Source organism: Saitoella complicata (genome assembly GCF_001661265.1).
Source record: "Saitoella complicata NRRL Y-17804 unplaced genomic scaffold SAICOscaffold_3, whole genome shotgun sequence".
Classification (NCBI taxonomy): domain Eukaryota; kingdom Fungi; phylum Ascomycota; class Saitoellomycetes; order Saitoellales; family Saitoellaceae; genus Saitoella; species Saitoella complicata.
Genome location: NW_017566994.1, coordinates 380,855 through 403,821, shown reverse-complemented (window position 1 = coordinate 403,821; position 22,967 = coordinate 380,855). Strand labels below are relative to the sequence as shown.

Genomic DNA, 22,967 nt, shown 5'->3' with positions numbered 1-22,967 from the left:
CCGTCACGTACACCCAACGAGCAGCAACTCTCTGCTATGACGAGCTGTGGGGATGGACTGAATGCCCCTAAATACAATGTTCCCTCGCTGGTGCCGAAGTTCAAAAGCTTCAAGGCCGTAGGGAAGGCGACCGAGAAGGCAGAGGTTCGCGAGCAGCCCTCAAGCAGAGGTATGTATGCGCCGGTGCAGGTTGGTAGCCAAAACATGCTTACATGTTTCCCAGAGAGGTCGCTTACAGGGATAAATGCTCGACCCGAGTCCAGGTTTGATGAAAGTCAGGGTCGACGAAGATCAAGGAGTCCTGCGCGGCATCGAGAGAGGAGGCGGGAGCGGTCAAGGGATCGGCATTCATACCGTTCATCGCGGCGGCATTCACCTTCACGCTCCCACAGACATCGGAATTCTTCGCGCACCAATAACAGCCACGACCGTCAAGAGGACGAGAAGCTATACATCATCGACATTGCGGGAAGCAAGACGAATCTCACGTACGGCCGCCTGCATACATACGACGTTCCCCTATATCGCCGCGCCGGATTTGGGTCTATTATCGGGCTACCTCGACACATGAAGATTCTTGGCACCGCAGTTGTCAGGCCTGGGTGGATCGAGGTTGGACCACCATATCAAGGTTCATCACTGAGAAACCGAAGATATCTATATGCTAGAGAGGACGGTGGACGGACATTCAGAATGAGAAAGATGACTCCTGATGACAGCTCTGACGACGACAGTGATGATGGGTTCATTCCGCTCCATGGTGGGATGAAGCGCCAAAGAATCAACGGCGAGGCGAGTTTGGAGGAAGACGAAGAACCGAACTTCAGGTCCATCGAGGGGGAGGCAAAACGTCGAAACAAACCTGCAGATGAAGATTTGGAATATGCCACGGAAAACTCTTCGCAGGGCATGGAAGAAGACGACGATGATGAGTTCACCTTCAAACGAGACGAAGTTCAGCAGAAGACTCGAGACCTCACCACGGCGGTCAACGAACATCCGGAAGACGAGAAATTCTGGCTCGCTCTTGCTGCTCATCAAGATGTCATTCTCAGCAAAGCGGTGTCGTCGACCCGTACCAGCAAGGTTGCCGCTGCGGAAGTCAAACTCAGTGTTCTACAGCGCGGACTTCAAGCTTGTCCGACATCAATAGTGATACTACGGGAATATATGCGCATTGCAAACAACATTTGGGATGCACGGAAGGTGTTTGCGCATTGGAAAAAGATATTGGATCAAAACCAAGGTGCGGTACAGCTTTGGAAGGAATATCTTCAGTTCTGTGTCGGGAATGGTGGTAATAGGTATAGGGACGTTCTGAGGGCATTCACGGAGTGCTTGAGTGTCTTTCGTGAGATGGTACGGGATGGAAAAGATGACGTCGAGATGGACCTTGTTGAGATATTCGAGTGGGCTTGTTCGGTGATGCGCCAGGCTGGCTATGCAGAGCAGACTGTTGGTGCATTTCAAGCCATGATGGAGCTGAACTATTTCAGGCCGACACGCTGGGACAACATACAGGCTGACATGAACTTGGATGATGAAGACGACATGCTTGGTGATTTCGAGGAGTTCTGGGATAGTGAAGTGCCTCGGTCTGCAGAGCAGGGTGCTAAAGGGTGGAGGAACTTCAATGGCAGTACCGAAGAGTCTCAGTCTCTGCCAGATGCTAGGCAGCCTTACGCTCCGGAAATGCACAATGTCGCGGATGACTGGTTGCGACATGAAACGGAGCGAGCTGCTCGGTGCGCTTTACCAGCACGCACTACTGATGCCGATGCAATGGAAGATCCTTATCGCGTGGTGCTGTTCGACGATATTAGAGACTTGCTCTGCGTCCTAACTACAGAGAGTGCACGCGAGAAACTGCTTTTCGCATGGCTTGCCTTCAATGGGCTCGAGACGTTCGCCTCTTCAAGACTACATTCGCGTCTCGAACCAAACTCATTCTTTCCCGAACAAGAATCGACGTCTGCTGCTGTTGCTTATGTTCATGGAGAACCCATGGAACCGGAGAGAATGGGTGGTATCTCTGGATTGACAGGGTTCGGTGTAGGGAGCTTGGGCGGCTTGAGCATGAACCTGGACCTGCTATTCCCATCTAAAGCGTGGTTTCAGCCATTAGATGTCGCTAATCTGACGAGTGACGAAGTGAAGAGTCTCCGATGTGGTCTTGCCATGATCCCAGGTGGGAAAGCATGCATCGTCAGGTTGGCTTTGGAAGCAGCTGTGAACCCGCAAGGTGTTCGCAAGGTTGCCAAACAGATGCTGAAAACAGATCGAGCCAATCTGACACTGTGGAATGCGTATGCGAGAGTTGAGGCAATGCAGGGTAATGTTGATGAAGCGAGGAAAGTGTACGGTGCTGCACTGGGCATGGCTACAGCCCTTCCTGAAGATGGAAAGCAGAAAACCATGGGCCTATGGAGGATGTGGGCCGAATTCGAGTGGGAACAGGGCACTGAGGAGAACGCAATGAACGTTCTCATGGCGATGCCCGAGGAAAGAACGGATCCAGTCCCAATCAATTTACCTGCTGGCCGACCCTCGATGACAGCGATCCTGAAAGCGAAAAAGTACCTGGATCAATCTACCCTCAGCAGTTTATCTCTGGGTGATGAAAGGCGTGCAGTTGAAACATTGATATCTCGAGCACTGCTGGAGTACGTGAGCAATGGTTTGGATTCGGCACTTAGCATCTACCGTACGGCACACGAGCTGTTGTCCTCCATGTGTCTAACAACAACGGTACACTCGGAGACCCTTTATCTAGCGCAAGCACGACTGCTGTACCGTCATACACTCCATGCTCCGACGTTTCGAACTTCACTGCTTCGTGACGTTCTGGAAGAAGCCATCAAGCTCTTCCCTTGCAACACCATGTTCCTCTCTCTCCTCACATGGAACGAGTCCCGAACGCGGATTCAAAACCGCGTGCGGAAGGTGCTAAACGAGACTGTACTGACTGATGATGAGAATGTTAGTGGTTGGCTATTTGCGATCTGGGCGGAGATGCACATGGAGAAGGGACAATATAATCCGCATGCTGTACGGAATCTTTTCGAGCGGGCTACGTCTACGGTCAGGGGTGCAACCGATGCAAAGCTTTGGGCATTGTGGTTTCACTTTGAACGCATACAAGGAGACGCAGATAAAGCTCGCGGAGTCTGGGTGCGTGGTGTTGATGCGTGCCCATGGTCTAAGGATGTGATAATGTTGGGATGTGAACTGCCGGGATTGAGAACGCAGGACCAGATCAGTAAGGTCTATAACATTATGCTGGAACGCGGGTTAAGGATAAGAGTGGAGCTTCCCGAACAAGAGGAAGGACATAATATGGGAATGAAGGAACAGCTGCCGGAGGACCCTTCGTCAGATGAAGAAGGTCCAGCAGTTCCCGGGTATATTAGCTAGTGATCGAATCCTAGCCCCGTTCATTGATAATCATCTTCATCTTCAAGCTCGTAAGCCTCCCTGATATCCTCTAACCCATTCACCATCTCATCCCTATCATCACCGCGGGGCATACACATCTTGACCACGCCCACCATGCTCTTCAGTCTGTGTCGTGCGAGAGTGCTTGTTTTCAAACTAGTGTATGTCGCAACACCGTCCACCTTATCAAAAAGGTACGGGAAGGAATCTGGGAGAGGTGATTGAGTCTTCTGGATGAGTTTGTTGGTCAAAGGTGCTGTTCGCGTCTCGAGTGATTGCATCAGTTCATCAGCCGCTGTTTCGCCATCAACCCCTCTGAAAACCGCCATAGTTCCGAAAGTGCTTTCCCCTGGTATATCTGCACTAGCCCATCCCCATCTCAGAATGTTCCTCCTGTCCACCTCCGCTGCCTGCTGTAATGGCGCATAAAGCTCGAGTTGGTTGATCTTCTGTTGTCCCCGCCAATTGGCACGCGCAGCGAGCCCGGTCATCCTCAGCACCGCCGTCTCTCTGCGTAAACGTGTAGGTAGGGTGATGTTCTCAATTGCGAGAGCAAGCAATGCTGACGTATGCCATTGTGATTGGAGGTTGAACCCATTCAGATGGCGAGGAGTGCTGAGGGGCAGCGTGAGTGGTGTATAGAGCGTTGATGTCTCATGGATGGAATTGAAAGCTTGCGTAAAGGAGTATTCTGGTTGGAGCTTCTTGATGTCGTGCTTATCCGCCTCACTTGATTCAGGTCCCTCGAGTCCGTAGGTGTGAATTGTCATTTTTGGCATCTCGTCTCTCAGAATCTCGAGGTATGATGCGGAGAATCCGCCCCAGCCGTCACGTGTACCTGTGAGAACATTCACACCCTGGAGTTGATCAGCTTCTTCGAGGAGAGGTCTGAAATCTGAGTCGAAAACTCCGTGGTCGTGCTCCAGTTTCTCATAGAGTTCTTTGCCCTTGAGGTAGCTGTCGAAGGGATCGATTCCTCCATCAGCATCGTAGCCGTTTAGTTGTTTCAGTGAGCGTGGATGATAGTATATCCGGTTGAAGTCGGACCATACTTTGACTGTCTCCGTCGACAGAAGCTGCTTTTCCAAATCTGCAGGAGCGCCCGAGTCAAGATGTTGTTGATATTGATTTTTCGGTACTTGCTCGTGAATATATGATGACTGTTGACCGCCCCATAGCGATAATGGGTCTTTTTCTTCATATGCTTCATACATTTCATTGATCTTCTTCATAGAGCCGAAACCACCTGTTTGCAAGTTAGCCACTGAATTCAACACAATCAACGAGCAAACCTCTCAAGTCATATATAAGCACACGCGGTGTAAATGTTTCCTCTCCATGAGCTCCTTCTCCGCCTCTCCAGTGCACGTCATGATCAACCAAAGATTCATCCTGACCATCATAGGTGAAGTAGGTCTCCTGTGCGTTCCAAAAATGAGTACCGACAAAGTTCGCAGCCTGACCGAACTGAAGGGTGATGATCTCGTGCATTCTTCGAAAGGGAGCTGTGGGTGGTCTGAGCGCAGTTTCGTCGTGCCCCTGTAACGTCGCCAGGGTCCTCCCGTACGTGCAATTAAGGTGCGGCCTGTCCTGCACCCAGCTGCCACCCGTGCCACACCGATAAGGACGAAATTTAGGAGCGATAAAAAACAGAGGCGAACGGCCGGAAAATCCAGAGTTCGAATCAACAGCGACAATGGTAAAGCAAAGAAGAGCCGCTGTCCTCCCGACGAACCTTCCTCATCTCCAGTACCTCGTCAAGCGTGATCCGGAGTCTTACCAGGATGAGTTCCTGATGCAATGGAGGCATTATGAGTCTACGAGGGATATCTTCCTCGTTAAGCCGGAGGATGAGGGTACGGAGTTTGCGGAGTTGGTCGGATTTATGGCACACGTCAGCAACTGCTATCCTACAGAGACTGCATCGTTTCCCAATGACCTTACGATGCTCCTCACCAACCACCACGCCGTCCTCCACCCTGATCTGAGAGAGAAGTTGGTCCAGTCCCTCGTTTTGTTGAGAAATAAGGACGTCATCACTTCCATCTCTCTTCTTCAGACTCTCTTCCCTCTCCTCGCCAACACTCCCTCCAAGAACCTCCGCGTACAGATCTACAACACCATCGTCTCCGATATCCGTGTGGCGAACCAGAAGGCAAAGAACCACCGCCTCAACAAGACTGTCCAGTCTGTTTTGTTCGGTATGGTCGAGCAAGGTGCCGAGGATGGATCCAGCACTGCTGGTGCTTGGGCAGTCAAGCTCACCCGAGAGATGTGGAAGCGCGGAATTTGGGATGATGCACGTACTGTCGAGATCATGAAGGAGGCAGCGTTGCATACCAACCACAAGGTCATGTCCGGAGGAATCCATTTCTTTCTTGGCGCAGATGACGAGAAGGCTGAGGCTTCGGACTCTGAGGAGGAGGAAGACATTAGTATCAAGAGGGTTTTGCACCAGAACGTTATCAACAAGGGTTCGAAGAAGCGTGACAAGCAGTTCAGGCAGGCGATCAAGAAGGTCCACAAGCAGAGGGAGAAGCGTCACCAGGTGTCTACTCTCAACTTCTCCGCTCTTCATCTTCTTCACGACCCTCAAGGTTTCGCTGAACAGCTTTTCAGCAAGCACCTCACGAACTCTAAGACACGACTTATCATGGAGCAGAAGTTGGCAGTACTCCAGCTTGTTTCGCGTTTGATTGGTGTACACAAGTTGTCCGTCCTCGGATTCTACTCCTACATTCTCAAATTCCTCTCACCAAGCCAGCGCGACGTAACCCACTTCCTCGCCACCGCAGCTCAGGCCTCCCACGAGTTCGTACCTCCGGATGTCCTCGAGCCCGTCATCCGCCGTATCGCGGACGAGTTCGTCACGGGTGGTGTCGCCCCCGAAGTCGTACAAGCCGGTATCAACGGTATCCGCGAGATGTGTGCTCGTGCACCATTGGCAATGAATCCCACCCTCCTCCACGACCTTACGGAATACAAGGGATCGAGAGATAAGGGTGTCATGATGGCCGCGCGTGGATTGATCGGTCTTTACCGTGATATCGCACCCGAGATGTTGAAGAAGAAGGATCGTGGAAAGAATGCTTCGATGGGCATGAAGACCCACTCTGAGCTCAAGTTTGGTCAAGAGCTCGGTGCGCAACGTGGGATTGAGGGATTGGAGTTGTTGGCGGAGTGGAAAAAGGAGCAGGAGGCGAATAAGGGGAGTGGTGATGAGGAGGAGGGTGAGGAGGATGATTGGGGACAGTGGGAGGTTGAGAGTGATGAGAACAGTGAGGGCGAGGGTGATTGGATTGCTGTGCAGAGTGATGGTGAGGACATCGAGATTTCAGACTCCGAGGATGAGGATGGCAAGAAGAAGGAGAAGACTGAGAAGGAGAAGCCTGTATCCAGGAAGAGAAAGGCTGAAGAGGAGGAAGAGGAGTCGGATGAGGATATGGAGGATGTCGAGGCTGCGGCGAGAGTAAGAGAGGAGTTGGCAGCTGCGGAGAAGAGGTTCTCCGAGCTCGCCACCACCAAGATCCTCACCCCCGCCGACTTTGCCAAGCTCGAGGAACTCCGCGTCCAAGCCGCCGCAAACAGAATACTCGGCCTACGCGGCAAACAACCCCCCAAAACCGGCGAATACGTCGACGCCGCCGCCATCGAAGGTCCCCGCAAAAAGACCAAAGCAGACTACGCCGAACGCATGGCCTCCGTCGCCGAAGGCCGCGAAGGCCGCGAGAAGTTCGGATCTCGTAAGCAGTTCCGTGATGAAGCTGGACGATCTACTACGAATAGGGAGAAGGCTCGTAAGAAGAACTTCATGATGATTGTGCATAAGCGGAGTGTGCAGGGTAAGTCGAAGAGGAGTTTGACGGAAAAGCAGAGGGTGTTGAGGGCGCATGTTGACAAGCAGAAGAAGAAGGGACATTAGTGCGTTGCAATTGGTTTAGGAAGAATCTTATATACCCGTTTCACATTTGATTGCTTTTACTTCTACTTGCGGTACACCTGATAGATATTAAGCCTACAATCTGGAGACTGCGAACTGTGATGTTGGATTTATCATTCTGGCAGGAAATGTCACTTGGTTTTGTACAGGTTGGTCTCACACATTCTGGCATCTATAGCTTCTAATTGCGAGAGCATTAAAAGAATGTATCGTATTAGAACATAACATAAACCTGAACCAACCGAAAGCGCCAATCCCAATACGCCTATGCCACGAAAGAAAAGCGACTCTATCCCATCCAACATTCCTCCCGTAACGCCCCAATCGCGAGACACCCATCACTCCTCATCCCCAACCCGATTAACCACCTTATACATCCTCCCCGCCTCCCCATTCGCAACGCTAACCCCCCTCACATCCTTCTCCTCGACCAAATGCCTCCTCACATACTCCCCCAAAAATACGCCCTCCGGATCAACTCGTTCCCTCACACTCAACCACGTCCCTAATTCCGGATATTTGTCCTCCAATTCTTTTCGGCCCATTCCGTGCTGTTTGGCCCAGTGTGGACGGCCACCGAGGGAGTGGATGAGGCCTTCGTATGCTGAGAAGTAGCGGTGGTAGGAGGTTGGGAGGTGGTATGGTCGATACATGATAACACCGATATAAACTGTATCGTGCCCATACGCCGTACTCAAATACGCATCATCCTCGTCGCCCTTCGTTACGCGAATCTCGATGGGGGAGTGGATGAAGATTCCGCGGGGATCGTGGTCGGGGATACCGGTCGTGGGGGAGGTGTCATGGTTGATGAGCCAGTTGCGGAGACGGATGGTGGCTTCGGCACCAGTGGGGACGGGGAGGGACCACTCGTCGACGTATTGGGCGTAGAGACAGTCCATGTTCATTCCATCGTAACTGTTATCCACACGGTGGCTCTCCAAACCCAATGCCCAGCCATATCGGCGGGAGAAGACGAAGCGCTCGAAGGAGGGGAGCCAGGATGGGAAGATCCGGCCGATGTAGTGGAAGATTTGTTGAGCGTGGTACCCCCAGAAGGAATCTGCTAGCCATGACCATACGGATGTCGCTGTTCGTGGTTTTGAGTTCGATTGTATGCGGTCTTGACGGGCGACGATACATCTGCTGGAGTAGGGGAACCACCATACTCGGACGTACTCTGCGGAGTTCCACAACTTATCGGAATTCCATAAATCGATGACTTTATCAAAATCCATCACCGTACTCGTCATCTCCAAGTCAAAGGCCGGGACGACGTGCATCTTAACCCGGATGATAATTCCCAGCGCTCCAAGGGAAACACAAGCAGCTTTGAACAACTCTGGATCACTCTCCTCCGAACATGTCCGCTCTGTTCCATCCGCCAACAAGATTGTCAGTTCCCGAACTTGATCACTGATCAATTTGTGCTTCAAACTACTCCCATGCGTCGCAGTCGCGATCGCACCCGCAACACTCTGATCAGAAATCGACCCAATATTCGGCATTGCCCATCCCTCCTTATCCAGAATCTCGTGTAGTCTGAACAACCGCATTCCAGCCTCAACGGTAACCTCATGCTTCTCATGGTTGACCTCGATAACATTGTTCAAGTAATCCAGGTTAACCATCCAATCCGTCGTCATTGCGATATCAGAAGGCGAGTGTCCGCACCCAACTACACGGAGCTGTTTCTTATGTGCGCGGGCATCGGCGAGGATTGATTTCAATTCGTCGAGTGTATGCGGTTGGTAGAAGCGTTCGGCGGTACAGACGAAAGTTCCTGCCCAGTTCTGGAACCTGTGGTTGCGCTTGTACTCAATTGCTTTGTCCATCCTTAGGAGGGATATCAACGGCAGCGACTGGATTGCAGATTCTGCCGAACGAAGAGGACGCGATGGTCAGGGTTTTGTATTTCTGTGTTCTGTGTGGCTGAGCCCCGCGAATGCGCGATCTGCAACACGCGATCGGGACTCCGAGTCGGAGATCGCTACGACCCACATTATCAGATCTCAGGGTCCATGCTCAATGCTCAACAGGAAAAAAAATGTTCAATTGCCTTCTATGCTATTGCCATATGCTCCATAAGCCTTTTCGTCCTACCATAAACATTCCCTGAGATATGCCTCTATCATATCCTCTTCCCAAAACCATATATGCATCCCTACTCCTCCGGCTCCTGCGGCTCAGGTCCACACGCATCTTCCACCATCTCAATCGGATCCTCGACAAGTCCATCAACATGAACCACAATACCCTCCTCCTCCTCACCATCCTTTCCAATCTTGATAGCCTTCCATCCACACTCCGCACTCCCATCCTTTACCAACTCGACCGTCGGGAAGTAATGCTCCCTCTTCCTCAATGAGATCACGAAGGGGACGTTATCGAATGACATCGTCTTGATCCGCACATACGTATTATCCGGAATCGGCCTAACAACATCCAAGAACGTCGTCAAATCGGGTGTCGGAGTCTCATCAACATGCGTAATCCACATCGTAGGGACCAACCCGCCTCCACTTCCCTCATACGCCGGAGATCCCCTAGAACGACCCGAAATGTAGATCCCGGAATGCAACTTCTTGCTCTGTTGACGAACGGCGTGGTGCGGGGGCTGCAACAGCGCACCAAAACAGAACACGACACGATCAGTCTCGAGCGTATCAGCACTCAACGTTGGGACCTTCAATTCCACGACCTCACTCTTCCTCAACACAGTAATATCCAACACCTCATTATCATACTGCACATCCAACTCGCGAGTCCTAGTGATCGTCTGTCCATTAATCGCCAAAATCAAATCACCGTCCTCCAAAACGCGCTCATAGCCCGCCTCGACTCTCCTCACCATGAACAACTGATGACGAACAGGATTCGCCTCCTCGACTTTCCTGACCCATTCATCGCACAATCCCATATTACGTGCGGTACTCATGAGCACACTAAACAACTCCACCCCCAATATCCTCAAATTGACTTTCTTCCCCTGCTTCAATCGCTCCAAAACGGGGTAGATAGCCCCAATCGGCAATCCCATCCTATACTCCGTATCATGTCCGCTCTGGGTGCGTTCACCAAGGTATGTGAGCCAAAGTGCCTGAACCTTTCCTTCCTCATCAGCGAGGACTCCAGAACCACACTGTGCCGCCAAATTCGAATCAACAGAGATAGAATCCAAGTTAACGGCCCTGAACCTCGGCGTCGAGTTCTGCGGAATCGTGACGGCAGTGACATCAGCAACCGAAGTCTTCGTCGCAACAATCCTATTATTGTGGTTAAACCCGACGAAAGAGACGGTATGTCCCTGCTCAATCTCCTTCTCCGAGAACTGTGCCTGCTCGACGGGCGTCTCACCGATCAACTTCGGATCGTACTGAATAAACCCGAAATTCTGCGTCGGGTGCAAAAAGACAATTTTTCCGGGTACGATGATGGAGTCCGCAAAGGTGAGACTGAGATCACCCATATCAAACGGCACGTTCGAGCGAGAAACGACACACAACCCCCTCTCCTTATCGACAACCAACGCCGTTCCACTCTTCCTCGACCGCGGGAACCCGTCAAGGCGACAGGGCATATAATAATGCACCTTCACGAAACTCTTGACCAAACTCCCCGCTGCGCCAAGACTCTTATCCATCTGCACGAACCTCGCCGTCCTCGGGTTCAACTCAACCGGCGGTTTAGGCTTTCCGAGGTCCGTGAAGTCCCATAATCCCGTTTTGTCATTCCTTACCGCCAACCGGAAGGAGGCGGACCAATGACGGTCGATTTGGACGACAGAGGTGGAGATGGAGTGCATATCGTGGATACTCCTGTATTGAACGACCACGCGAGCGCGATCCGGGATCTCGCGAACGACGGTAATGAAGGTATCGAGGTCTGGAACGGGTTTGTGGTCGACTGATTCGACGATCCAACCGTGGTCTGGGCCATCGAGACGGAATGCACCCGCGGGTTCACAGACGTAGACACCCTGTACAGGAATCGCGTATGATCGCGCGAGTTGGTACGACAAATTATTGAATTTCGCACCGGAGAACTCGACGTAGCGGTCGGGTGTGATGGCGTGTTTGTCACCGACAGTGAGTTGGAAAGTCAAGTTCTGTCCACCACGCTGAACGACGATCTCGACGTCCTTGCCGACAGATTCGTCAAGTGTGCTTTCGAGGGGGATGAATTTCGTGCATAGCTGGCCGTTGAGGGAGATGAGGATATCACCCTCCTGGAGACTATCCCACGCGGGTCCGCTTTCGAGGACGACTTCCGCTACCAACATTCCGATCTCCTCTGGGAACTTCCCACGGACATCGGCTTCAGTCTCAGCGGAGAGTCCGAGACGACGACACTCATCGAAGGGTTTGTGGAGGAATTGGGTTTGGATGGTACCACGCGTAATCGGCTTTTCCTGCTGAATGCACTGCAACGCCCTCAATGGACGATCAAGCGGCAGGAAGAAATCAGTAGCGGCGGCAGTCCGTCCACCAGCTTGTAACGCAACAACGGATCCGTCGAGCGCGATAACCGGCGAACCCGAAGATCCACCCGTCGCGGACGCAGCAGCTTGGATGTAGTTTGTGTTGAAATCACAGTATGTGAGGTCACCATACTCCGGCGCATTACGATCCGTTCGGGAGATGAAACCAGCAAGGATGGAAAGCTTCTCTCCGGCGTCGTTACCTACGACTCTGATCTCCAACCCGACGCGCACGAGTTCTGGACGGATGGGGAGTGCGATGACGGGCATGTACTTGATTGCCTTTGGGTCGAATTTGAGAATACCGAAATCGTGGATCGGGTCGCGGTAGACGGGGAAGACCTCCACCTCTTCGTGGTTCTCGCAGATAGCATGTCCGACGAAAGGACCGGCGCATGCAACGTGTCGATTGGTAAGGATGTAGCCTCTCTCTGCATCCACGATGAACCCAGTAGCTTCAGACGTCTCAGGTCCCTCGGTATCGAACGCGGAGACTTGCGAGAACCGGATCGAAACGACGGATTTGACCACTTTCTCGATGGTTTCCTGCCATTGCTTACTCGACTCCGCACTATCAGTCGCAATAACCGCCTTACTCGATCCATTCTCATAAGGTGCCGCTTCGGGCATGGGTGTATCTTGATCATCATCCCTGGGTCTATGTTGCCCCACGTTCTTGTCCATGGAGTTCGTCCTGCGACGCTTTGTCGGGATTGTTGAAGCAGCAGCGGAGACACCGTCGTTGGCCATTGCAATTGGTTCTGATTTGGTAATGACGGACGGGTTTGTTGTAGGGGATGAATGCTGCTCTTTCTCGAGGATGGTGAATTACTCGAGCTTACGACGCCGACGTGCAGAATCCGCGGCCAGGCACGAGATCACCTGCAGGCTTCTTACCGGCACGGCCGCGGGACCCTGGGAATGTTGAACACTACGCCAAAACACAACTGATGGGATCAACTGTATCGACCAGATCTATAATTAGGAATCTGAAGGTGCTCGAAGATAAGGGTCCTTGAGATCCTCCAAGCCCGAAAGTACTGCGGTTCGGACGGGATGTATGCGGCTCGGCATATCGATAACGCACTCCACCGTATACGACGACCGTTTTATGCATCGGCATCCGCTCCCTTTGAAACAAGCTGAAATGTTCCCAGCTTCGTTCTCTACACTCAATGCTACCTAACAATCCATTCTTTTGCTCGGGATGGGTGAAAGTCCTATGTGAAGGGCGTCTGCAGTCCTCCCCGGACAAAGCCCACGGTGCGCTCCTGGTGCTTCTTCCGAGGAATGTCACCGGTAACAAGAAAAGAATGAGATCATAAGTTACCAACCGTCTCTCTTCTTGACCCTTGCCCTGAAATGTGGCGATCCTTGACCGTTGACAAGGATGTGCCTTTGGTAACTGGGCGACAGGGGTCTGGTTAGGCCAGCCTCGATACTGCGTGCCGCGGAACAACACGCAGACGAAAGTTTGATAAATGAGTCTGAGACACATGAAAAATTTGCAGAGAGACGAATGAGCAGGTGTATGAGGGTTGTCAGAGGGAATCTGCTGTGTGGAAGACGGCTTGAAACATCTTCTTCGTGCTTCCTACTGCTGTCTTTACCGGCCACCACGTCCTATCCCTGCTGCTGGAGTCACGTCTAAGCCTCGGTCTTCACATCAATGCTCATACCGGCAACGAAATCTTGCAGTTGCCGAGCATTCTCCTCGGGCGCCCGCAAGTCTCACCATTGACCTTCTTTCGAATGCCCAACTTCCCGCAGCGAGGAGGCCCAGCTGCAGTAGCTGTTTCTATCCTGCGTTAGGACGTTTCGCACAACGTGTTGATAGTGGCAAGATCTATAAAAAAACCCTCTCGCCCACCTCATCTGGTCGTCACCAAACCACCCACCCCACAATTTTTCACCCATCTCGATGTCAGACGCATCTGGACAATCACAAGGTAAGTAAAGCTGCGTCGTCGAGTTAGTAGGACGGGGGCTTAGGGTGCCGGGTTTCTTCGGAGACTGCGGGAGCATGAGTGACTTTCGATGATACGGTGCTCCTCCGGCCCTGGGTCAGAGGCATGGTTCCGACCATGCGCTCCCCTAGGGCCGTAAATAACCAAATAGAGGACGCCGAGTAGATCGTCGGGTGGATCAACGCATGTTTCGCCAGGTGCCACCTTCGCCGTGATTCGCTTGAGCCCGATAGCCCCTCCCTACCTCGCTCAAACTTTGTTTGAGTGACGTTTACTTACAATGCGTTAGATGTCGTTATGAACCTTGCCGATCTAAGGCATATGCGGAATGTCTTGCCATCAAATCTTCCTGCTCTTCAAGCCCTCTATCTGGACGCATTACGTGCCGGTCGGTCTCAGCTCCTTGGCAGTCTACCCAGCAGTGTCAGGCTTGTCCGTAAGGCAAGTTCAGTCCCGCCCTCGGTGAATGTCGTGACCGTCGGTATTTTTGTCGATGCCGAGAACGTCGGCAAGCTTAACACAGCGGTACTGGCATTGCTCGAAGTGATGTTCAGAGCCATTACCAGCAATCTGGTCCGTGCGGAGAACGTTGTCATTGGAGCGATGGAGCTCATTTATTCGACCGGCTATCGCCCGACCCCGTTGTCGAGAAAGAAGGGCGTGAGGGGAAGTCCTAAGGATGACGAATTACTTCGGACTCTGCTCCGTGGAGATGGCATCAATACCGTCATTTTGGACGCAGCTACCGACACTGGAACGTCGCAGCTTGCGGATTACGCAATCCGCGAGCGGATAAAGGTGTTCGCGGATGGGGTAAGCAACCCTCATGTTATTGTCCTTAGCCAGGATGCCGATTTCCTGGGTTGTCTGCAAGGCGTCAATCAATCTGGTGGTCGGTCGACAATATATTTGCCGTTACGTGGCCGGAAGCAGAAGCCTCACTGGAAGGTAACTGGTGTTGAGTTACGTAACCAAAAAACACTTGCGGCCTTCAGTAATCGTCATGGTGTTCAGCCGTTCCAGGATAGCGCTACTATCTTGCCCGCAAAGAAGAGGGTGTATACCCAGAACACTGGTTCGGAGGATCATTGGACTGTGAGGGATGTGCCCATCGACGATGGGTACGATGACCGGTCTTTCTGGACTTGGAATGAGCCTGTGGCGGTTCACATCACCCCAGCTGTTCACGTGTTGGAAGGGGCGGCCTTTGCCTCGTCGGCTGATTCGAGTGCGACGTCTCCTTCCGTTGCTTCCGTAACCACAGCCCCAGTCACGGCACCGATCCCATCGGAGCCAATCTCGAAGACGGTTCTGCCGGAGACGAGCACGGTTGCTCTTGGGTCCAGGAAGCGGGCTGCACCGGAGGAGGATGATGATGAGGAGTATAAGGGAGCGTTGACTTCTGTCCAGGCACCGCCTCGTAAGAAGTTGTTTGGGTTCACCATTCCCTTCTTTCGCTGAAGTCAAGTGAATGGTGGTTTTGGTTTGAGATGAGTTGTTAATTCATCAGAGCGATAGATGTGATACGATGATGGGAGTATACGGAAAGCAAATGGCGTTTTGGAGTTACAGTGGGTTCTGCTCTTTTACATTTCCTCTATATCTTTTATCACATGAAGAATCCCTACTTCCTCTTCCTTTTTTGATGTTTTGTGGAAATGGCAAAACTCTGTGAACTCACACGCAATCAGTCCATCAAACCTCTCCCACCTTCTCATCCCACCGCAATCCCCAACGCACACCACACAACACCCATAAGAAACCCATCAGACTTGCCTTTTTACTCCATCACCGGACACACCACTCCATCCTAACAGCACCCCACATCCCTCCCCAACCGAGGTTTCGCGTAGAAACACTAAGCAAGATGGGGTGGGAAAACGAGAGGTGATGGGTGGGTGGTGAGCCTCTGAAGTATCTAATCTCTGTTGGTCATCACAGGGTTTCTTGCAGAATGTGTGCGTGCGTGTATGGTTGGAGGGAGGCGGATGCGAGGGGCGGGAGAGACGAGCGGTGAGGGTTGAGGAGGTAGGTAGGGAGAGAAAAGGTTGGTGTAATGTGCTGTGTTATGATGCCTTGTTCGTAAACACCGAAGGTTAATAGCCAATGCCGGGTATATCGTTTTCCACCTCCTCTATCTTCGCTCCCATCCCACCTGCCGTCGCCGATCCATGATGAAATGGTTATCCGACGACCTGGATCTTATTATCCCTCTGGAACTTTACAAATTCCGCTTCCTTCTTCTTATACTGCTCCAACAACTGGTCCATAACCTGCTTGATCTGTACCGCCCTGGTTAGCCTCCAATCCTCTCACCACCCATCTCCCCCTCGTTTATACATACCCCATCCAGATTTGACTCCAATGCCGGCATAACCTCACCAACAGTCCTCTCGGCTAGTACACCACCAACCATCCGAAAACATTTACGATCGGCGGGGAGAGGTTGCAGGGTTTCGAGGACGAGGGTATGTTCGTCTGTTTCGGTTTCTAACTCGGAGATTTTCTGGGCGAGGGCTTGAAGCGCTTGTTTCTGTGTTGAATATTGTTGTTGAAGGTCTATCACATCCATCAATTAATATCCATCTTCGAGGAGTACTCCGCGTTCTGCACACCGTCGCGACGAGGCACGGGTAGGTAGCGGATCAGGGAGGAAGAAACGTACTGTCTTGTTGCGCCTTGGTCAAGGCCTTCTTCTGAGGTGCTGCGGATGAGGAGGAAGACATTCTGTCGAGGGTATTATCAAATTGCCGAAATCGTCTCGTTCGTACGTGTCGACGTTACCGCACCTCCCCGAATCCCCTTGGACCTTGCGTCCCCCGGCATCGCACCAAGCAGAGCACGTACACCTTCATTGCTCTCCTGATCGCCAAAATGGCCACCAAAATGGTACTGCCTTTGACACACGGTCGTTATTGTTATAACGGATGGACTGACTCTTGTGGTACAGCTCTCCAAAGAAGACGAGTCAGCCGAACACGTTACCTGGGCCGACCAACAACTCATCAATTCCTTCTCAAGATACAACGCACGCCTCGCGGACCGGGAAGACCAGCTCGAAGCACTATCACAGACAAAAGAAGCACTGGATGACGTCTTAACTGAGCTTGAGTTGGCGGATGAGGATGAGCTGGTACCGTACAAGGTCGGAGACGCGTTTGTGGAGTTGAAGTTGGAGGAGGCGCAGGAAAGATTGGAGAAAGAGAAGGAGATTGTGGATGACCAGGTGGAGAAGTTGGAGGAGGAGGTTGTGGAGATCAAGGCGGAGATGGATAGGCTAAAGGTGCAGTTGTACAGCAAGTTTGGACGGGCGATCAACTTGGAGAAGTGAGCGCATACGTCCAGCTTGGGCAAAGAGTGAACAAAGGCGACGATTGCTCGTCGTACAAGGTCGGCAAGGCGAAGACGCACGCAATCGTGCAAAAGCAATATCCAAAAGGAGAGCAGGTCTGCGATTGAATGCAGGGAGGGAAGCACAAAATGGTCATGAGAGACTTGAACGATAGACATATGTATTAGCATCTTTAGCTATACGAGCCAGTTATTAAGCGAGTGGAGGTACCATACAATCCCTCAAACAATAAAATAATCACTACAACGACCCCCAATTGTCTGTCAATCCTTCCACATTACGCAGTCTTCCCCTTAATACCCAACTCAGTCCCAAACACCCGATCCCAAAACTTACTCGTAACCCCAAAGCCCATCTGATAATCCTGGAAATGATGCGCAAGATGATACGCCTTCAGCTCCCTCCAATACTGCGGCAACTTGGAGTGGTGGAGCATGTAATGCGTGACATCATAACAGATGTAACCGAAGAGGCCGCCGGCGAAACCGCAAAGGGCGAAGTAGTAGGGGAAGATGAGGTGGACGAGGTGGTAGATTGGGGTAGCGAGGAGGGCGAGGAGGGTGGGGGGCATGACGAGGCGCATGCGGTCGAGGGGGAGGAAGTGGTGGATACCGTGAAGCAAGAAGTGGAGGGTGATAAACACACGTCCCTCTGGCATCATCTCATCCAAGTGAAAGAGGAAACGGTGAAGACCGTATTCGATCAACGTCCACACCGCAGTCCCCAACACGAACATCGCAGCCGCGATCCTCACGTCTCCAAGACCTTGCAACCCCAACCACCAAACCGTACACACAGCCGGAATCCACACAATCGGCACAACCCACCACGGCGTCAAACTCAACGGCTCCATCCACGCCCACGAGAACAGCGGCGCACTCGCACCACCGGCATAATGCCTGGGCCTGTGTACCTGATCGAGATAAAACTCATTCGACCACCCCCCCTTCCAGACTTGTGCCAACATAGGTTTCTTCAGGTCAATGAACTTATGCTTAGCATAATCCGCCTCATAATCCGTCGGAACCTCCATCTCCTCCTCATTTCCCAACCCTAGCTCTTTCTTCGCCTCGGGAATAAGCTCCTCGTCATGTGCGACCGACTCATCGTCACACAATTTTCCAACGATGTACTCGTTCATCATACTCCACGCAGCATCAGAATGCTCGTGACTCATCTCGTCCTCCATGATTTTCTGCACGTCTTGACCCCCATATTCGAGGATAAGCTCAGCGCCTCCGGGGTGGTCTTCCAGGAAGTTGGTAACGTCGTAGACAGTACGGCCGACGGTGACCCAGCATGACTTGTCAGACTTGTGGTTGTCGAGCCAAGCGGGGTGAATCTTGCGCATTGAGGCCATTTTGTCGACGGTGAGTTCGAATAAACAGACGTAATAACTCCGATACGGATAAAGAAATGAACGAAAGAATGGACGAGTCGCTTGTTAAACCCACTGGAATGGACAAAGCTGGACGGCTGTATCGGGGGCGTCGAGCTCCTTCTTTACTTCACTGCAGGCTTTTTGTTTTGATGCGCGTTGCCACAGCTGCCAAATTCGGGCCCCTACGAATCCGTTCCGAAGTCAGGAGATTCCAGTCGATGAGTCGAATTACAGATCAGAAGTCTTTTGTAAGAAGAAAAAAGGGATATCATATCGTCCAGTTAGCTATACCTCATTAAAAGCAAAAACGTCACTCCATTCCCTTGACTTAAGTTAACCCGTAATGCATGCTTTCTTGTCTCTTCATTCCACATACGTCCCCCAACATCACTCACCACAGTCCTGTGGTGATATTTTACTTCCTCCTGAGTCTACCTCTAGCGGGTGCAATCTTCCTCCCGCCCTGCTGATCCTGCGGTCCCGCAGACCCAACCGAGAACAAATTACCTCCTCCGGGAGCAGCACCTGCACCAGGCGTTCCCGGCGTGTTGGGTCCTCCAAACTGGAACATACCAGCACCTCCGGGTGTCTGCGGTTGCTGCGGCTGTGCCGGAGTTCCTGCTCCAAACTGGAATCCACCATTGGCAGGAGCAGGAGCAGGTGTACCGAACGCGAAAGGCTGAGCAGCAGCGGGAGCAGGAGACTGGGGAGCAGCGTTGTTTCCAAAGCCGAACCCAGTCGCCGCGGGAACCGGAGCTGGGGATCCAGGTGCGTTGAAGTTGAAAGACGCAGCTTGGACGCCAGGTGATCCAGGAGCAGCGTTGTTGGCACCAAAGTTAAATCCACCGGCAGCCGGTGCATTGTTGTTGTTCGCACCAAAACCGAAACCTCCAGTAGCAGCGGAGGCAGCGGGAGCAGCCGAAGTTGACTGACCGAAGACATTGGCAGCAGGAGCATTGTTCGTAGCACCAAATGCCGGGGTAATGGAACCAGTGTTAGAACCAAAAGTGAAAGAACCGCCATTCGCAGGAGCAGCTGCAGGAGCAGGAGCAGTTGTGCTCTGTCCGAACCCAGCAAACCCACCAGTAGAGGCAGGAGCAGCACTCATCGTGCTACCGAAACCACCAAACGCAGGCTTAGGAACCTCAGCCGCCGGGGCCGCGGCGGAACCAAAGAGCGTGGAACCGCCAGTTCCGGCAGTAGTCGCCGAACCGAACAAGCCAGAAGCAGGTTTGCTATCCGCAACAGTCGTAGTAGAGGATCCGAAAACCAAGGGCTTGGCAGCATCGGTAGCCGGAGCAGCAGCGGCAGGCGCAGCAAAGTTGAACACACCAGCAGCAGGCTTAGGAGCCTCCGTGGCCGTAGTCGCAGCAGGGGCACCGAAAGAGAACGACGGAGCAGCAGCAGGCTCTGCCGGCTCCGCAGCGGGTGTAGCTCCAAAGTTGAAGCCTCTAGCAGCGGGCGCCGCAGTTGAAGCACCGAACAACCCGCCAGCAGCCGGAGCAGCAGCCTTCTTCGGAGCTCCAAATGCGAACGGCGAAGGAGCAGGCTTGGCAGCATCAGCAGTAGCAGCTCCGTTCACAGCACCAAAGGGCGAAATGGTGGAGGTGTTACCGAAAGAGAATCCACCGGTGGACTTCTTTGCAGCGGGCTCATCGCTGTCCGCACTTCTCTTGTTGGAAGTCTCGGCCAGGGCAGCGGCAGGAGCTCCGAAGCCGAAAGCGGGCGTGGTGTCCTTCTTGGGCTCCTCAGCAACCTTAGAAACAGGTGCTCCAAAGGAGAAGGAACTGGCAGCAGCAGCCGCAGGCTTTTCTTCCGCAGGCTTAGACGTAGCACCGAACGAGAAGGTGGGGGTCGTAGACGCAGTAGTGGGCGCAGCGGGGGCAGCGTCCATCTTCGGTGCACCAAAGGAAAACGAAGGAGGGGCGGCAGCAGGCTTCGGTGCCTCGTCATTCTTCTCCTCAGCAGGCTTGCCGAAGGAAAACTGAGGGGCAGGCACAACTGCCGGTGCATCGGCCTTCTTCTCTTCCGGCTTCCCAAAGCTGAACGAAGGAGGCGTATCATTCTTCGCCTCTTCGGCTGGTTTATCCGCCACAGCACTGGCCCCGCCGAAGCTGAAGGAAGGCGCAGCAGCTGCCTTGGGTACCTCCGCCTGGTCTTTCTTCTCGGCATTGCCAAGGCTAAAGCTTGGGGCAGTGGTCTCGACACGCTTCTCCGCCGGCTTGGGAGGGTCTTCCTTCGGCAAGGCCGCAGCAGCAGCCCCGAAACTTGAGAATCGAGCCGCAGCAGCTTTCTTGTTAGCCTCTTCAACAGCAGGATCATCCCGCAACAGCGGGACTCTAGGCGTAAACCCAGACCCTTCGACCGTCCTCTTCAGTGGTGTCTCCGCACCCACGTTGATAGACGGCTTGATCTTCTTCTTTGCAGGAAGTTCGGGTTCAGGACCAAACATCTCGTCCAAATCCTCATCCAAGGCAGAGAAGCATCCAGCACGACGACGGCGTTCTTTGGGAATCACGACACCGGTGTGCTTGGGCGATGGTTGATCAAAGGAAGGGGAAGCGGCGCGCTTCTTCTTGTCAGTCGCAGGGGCTTTCGCTTCGTTTGCGACGGGTGCGTCCTCCATCGAAGCCTCCGGGGCGGCCTCGGCCTTATCCTCAGCCTTGTCCTCAGTCTGAACTTCCGCATCCTTCATTGGTGCGTCAGCCTCCTTTTCTTTGGGTTTCTGCTCCTCCTCTTGCGTCTCCTCCGTCTCCTTCTCGCCGTCTTCCACCTTCGCATCATCCATATTCACCTTCTTTTTCTCCGTCTTCGCCGTCTTGTCCTCGTCGGTCTCCTGAGCTGCAGCTCCCTTGCTGCTTGCGGGAGTGCTCGTCTTACCCCTCGGGAACCTAACATTCTCGTGAATGAGCGTCATGCCTCTCTTCATCTGGTCCTGCGCAGCAGGCCTCTCACCATCTCCTCGTGTCTCCGCCGAACCATTATCCATATTCCCAAATTGAGAAGATCGTAACTGGTCCTGTTCAGCTTCCTCCGCTGCGATCAACTCCTGTCTTCGGCAGATTTCGCGCCATGCGGCCAGGATACCCGCGGTAGTGTTTCGAGGCCATTTGGCAGGGTCGAGCTGAAGTCTAGGGTCAGCCAAACTGATCTGGCGTTGATGACCGTGCTTGGGGTTCTGATATGGTGTGGGACGCAATGAAGGAGTACGAGAATGCGACCGGCGCTCGAGGGTCTCAGACGCAGCACGCTGACGCAGACCTTGTCGCTCAAAGAATCCCTCATCGTCCTTCATAAGCCTCTCGAACTTTTCCTTGTCAGCCCATCCACCGCGGTTTCCGAGCCTTTCAGTGCCGTTCGCGAGCTTCTGGAGGTTGAGTCCAAGCGAGTTGATCCATTCCAGCGTCTCCGCATCTCGTCTAGCCCAAGTTTCTGGAGCGATGGTGAGAGATGTCAGCGAAGTTGTAGCTCCCAAGATCGGGGAGGATTCCGCTGGGATGAGTGGCGCCCGAAGGTTTTGCGTTGGGAACTCGAACTTAGGCTGCGCAGGTTTGTCGTTTGCTCGGGAAGTCTTGGATCGGTCGGATTCAATATCCGTGCGACGACGTGCCGCGTAAGGTGTATGTCCGACATAATGCGGCGCAAGCGCAGGAGCGAGAAAGGAGTCCGCCTCGGACTGCTTTGATTCCTCCTTCACATCCTCCTTCTTGTGAGAGCTCTTTCGCCTGGTTGAAGATGATCGTCGTACAGGTGCCTGATCTTCGGTTGCGCCCTTCCAGAGGCTTGAGAAAATGCCAGAGATCGCACTGCCAATGCCGCCAATTAGGTTTGACACAACACTTTGCTGTTCATTGCATGTCAGCATCAAGCCCATAGAGTAGGAGACACGAATACAAACCTCTTCCTTCTCAGTTCTCGTTTGCTGAGGCCTCTGCTTGTCCGACGAGGGCCTCGCATAAGGCTTCTTTGTTGCCGATTTATTGGATCGCTTCGCCGCACGAGCCGCACCGGATGTCGAGTTTGCTGGAGGCATTTATGCGGATATTTACTGGTATATGCCCGTCGTCGAATGCCCTGATCCTGGTATGGCGAATGGATCAAAGGCGACGGTGATTGTTGATGCTGAGTGGGTGGTGTTTTTCTCTGGAGACAGCGGTGGATGGTGTACGGTAGACATGAGGAAGGTACAAGGGGCGGCTGACAACCGACAACCAACACACAAAGACGCGTGAGGATATCAACTCTACGTTGTAGAAGATTAATTGAGTAGACCTGATAGTCTTTTGAGGCTCTGCGTGTATTCACGTTCGTGCATCCCGACGGCTGCTTTCCCACGGATGTTCGTACACGTATGGAAGAGAGAGAGTACATCCTACGAGCACTGAGGCTGACATACACCAAGCTTGGTGGAG

At 52.9% G+C, this 22,967-nt stretch overlaps 9 protein-coding genes across 9 annotated transcripts; 3 read left to right on the top strand and 6 right to left on the bottom strand.

Annotated features, from left to right (window-relative positions):
* The first annotated feature begins 6 nt into the window (after positions 1-6).
* Positions 7-3,366, top strand: SAICODRAFT_17155 (DUF1740-domain-containing protein). The gene is made up of 4 exons (XM_019165760.1): positions 7-169; positions 224-2,576; positions 2,985-3,081; positions 3,143-3,366. The coding sequence occupies exons 1-4, from the start codon at positions 37-39 to the stop codon at positions 3,209-3,211; spliced, it is 2,652 nt and encodes an 883-aa protein (XP_019026515.1). The 5' UTR covers positions 7-36; the 3' UTR covers positions 3,212-3,366.
* Positions 3,367-3,944: 578 nt separating this feature from the next.
* Positions 3,945-4,926, bottom strand: SAICODRAFT_43173 (tubulin nucleotide-binding domain-like protein; the record flags this gene model as incomplete). Its single annotated transcript, XM_019168726.1, has 2 exons — positions 3,945-4,681; positions 4,728-4,926. Coding segments are annotated over 2 exons (936 nt in total), but the record flags the coding sequence as incomplete, so codon positions are not given.
* Positions 4,927-5,131: 205 nt separating this feature from the next.
* Positions 5,132-7,357, top strand: SAICODRAFT_52747 (protein sda1; the record flags this gene model as incomplete). Its single annotated transcript, XM_019169167.1, has 2 exons — positions 5,132-6,826; positions 6,917-7,357. 2 exons carry the CDS (start codon positions 5,132-5,134, stop codon positions 7,355-7,357), a joined length of 2,136 nt encoding a protein of 711 aa, XP_019026513.1.
* Positions 7,358-7,583: 226 nt separating this feature from the next.
* On the bottom strand, positions 7,584-9,272 carry SAICODRAFT_17152 (gulonolactone oxidase Lgo1). Its single transcript, XM_019165759.1, has one exon. It carries the CDS (start codon positions 9,208-9,210, stop codon positions 7,714-7,716), a length of 1,497 nt encoding a protein of 498 aa, XP_019026512.1. The 5' UTR covers positions 9,211-9,272; the 3' UTR covers positions 7,584-7,713.
* A 108-nt stretch (positions 9,273-9,380) lies between these two features.
* Positions 9,381-12,662, bottom strand: SAICODRAFT_64030 (trypsin-like serine protease; the record flags this gene model as incomplete). Its single annotated transcript, XM_019170035.1, has 3 exons — positions 12,444-12,662; positions 9,585-12,401; positions 9,381-9,386 (listed from the first exon to the last, which is right to left on the bottom strand). Exons 1-3 carry the CDS (start codon positions 12,603-12,605, stop codon positions 9,381-9,383), a joined length of 2,985 nt encoding a protein of 994 aa, XP_019026511.1. The 5' UTR covers positions 12,606-12,662.
* Positions 12,663-15,939: 3,277 nt separating this feature from the next.
* On the bottom strand, positions 15,940-16,593 carry SAICODRAFT_76343 (putative prefoldin subunit 2). The gene is made up of 3 exons (XM_019171015.1): positions 16,488-16,593; positions 16,167-16,381; positions 15,940-16,104 (listed from the first exon to the last, which is right to left on the bottom strand). The coding sequence occupies exons 1-3, from the start codon at positions 16,546-16,548 to the stop codon at positions 16,006-16,008; spliced, it is 375 nt and encodes a 124-aa protein (XP_019026510.1). The 5' UTR covers positions 16,549-16,593; the 3' UTR covers positions 15,940-16,005.
* Positions 16,594-16,681: 88 nt separating this feature from the next.
* SAICODRAFT_88609 (Prefoldin, subunit 4) lies at positions 16,682-17,422 on the top strand. The gene is made up of 2 exons (XM_019171577.1): positions 16,682-16,711; positions 16,773-17,422. The coding sequence occupies exons 1-2, from the start codon at positions 16,697-16,699 to the stop codon at positions 17,151-17,153; spliced, it is 396 nt and encodes a 131-aa protein (XP_019026509.1). The 5' UTR covers positions 16,682-16,696; the 3' UTR covers positions 17,154-17,422.
* A 29-nt stretch (positions 17,423-17,451) lies between these two features.
* Positions 17,452-18,525, bottom strand: SAICODRAFT_53111 (inositolphosphorylceramide-B C-26 hydroxylase; the record flags this gene model as incomplete). Its single annotated transcript, XM_019169197.1, has 1 exon — positions 17,452-18,525. One exon carries the CDS (start codon positions 18,523-18,525, stop codon positions 17,452-17,454), a length of 1,074 nt encoding a protein of 357 aa, XP_019026508.1.
* A 445-nt stretch (positions 18,526-18,970) lies between these two features.
* SAICODRAFT_5337 (uncharacterized protein) lies at positions 18,971-22,588 on the bottom strand (the record flags this gene model as incomplete). Its single annotated transcript, XM_019169214.1, has 2 exons — positions 18,971-22,399; positions 22,454-22,588. 2 exons carry the CDS (start codon positions 22,586-22,588, stop codon positions 18,971-18,973), a joined length of 3,564 nt encoding a protein of 1,187 aa, XP_019026507.1.
* Positions 22,589-22,967: the final 379 nt, after the last annotated feature.

Excerpts from the sequence above, each read along its gene's own strand:
- SAICODRAFT_17155 (XM_019165760.1), top strand. The coding sequence starts at position 37 with ATGACGAGCTGTGGGGATGGACTGAATGCCCCTAAATACAATGTTCCC. Across the intron at positions 2,577-2,984 it reads GCGATCCTGAAAGCGAAAAA|TGGTTGGCTATTTGCGATCT; the intron begins GTACCTGGATCA and ends TGAGAATGTTAG. Across the intron at positions 3,082-3,142 it reads TCGAGCGGGCTACGTCTACG|GAGACGCAGATAAAGCTCGC; the intron begins GTCAGGGGTGCA and ends AACGCATACAAG.
- SAICODRAFT_17152 (XM_019165759.1), bottom strand. The coding sequence starts at position 9,210 with ATGGACAAAGCAATTGAGTACAAGCGCAACCACAGGTTCCAGAACTGG.
- SAICODRAFT_76343 (XM_019171015.1), bottom strand. The coding sequence starts at position 16,548 with ATGTCTTCCTCCTCATCCGCAGCACCTCAGAAGAAGGCCTTGACCAAG. Across the intron at positions 16,382-16,487 it reads GACCAAGGCGCAACAAGACA|ACCTTCAACAACAATATTCA; the intron begins GTACGTTTCTTC and ends TGGATGTGATAG. Across the intron at positions 16,105-16,166 it reads TGGAGTCAAATCTGGATGGG|ATCAAGCAGGTTATGGACCA; the intron begins GTATGTATAAAC and ends AGGGCGGTACAG.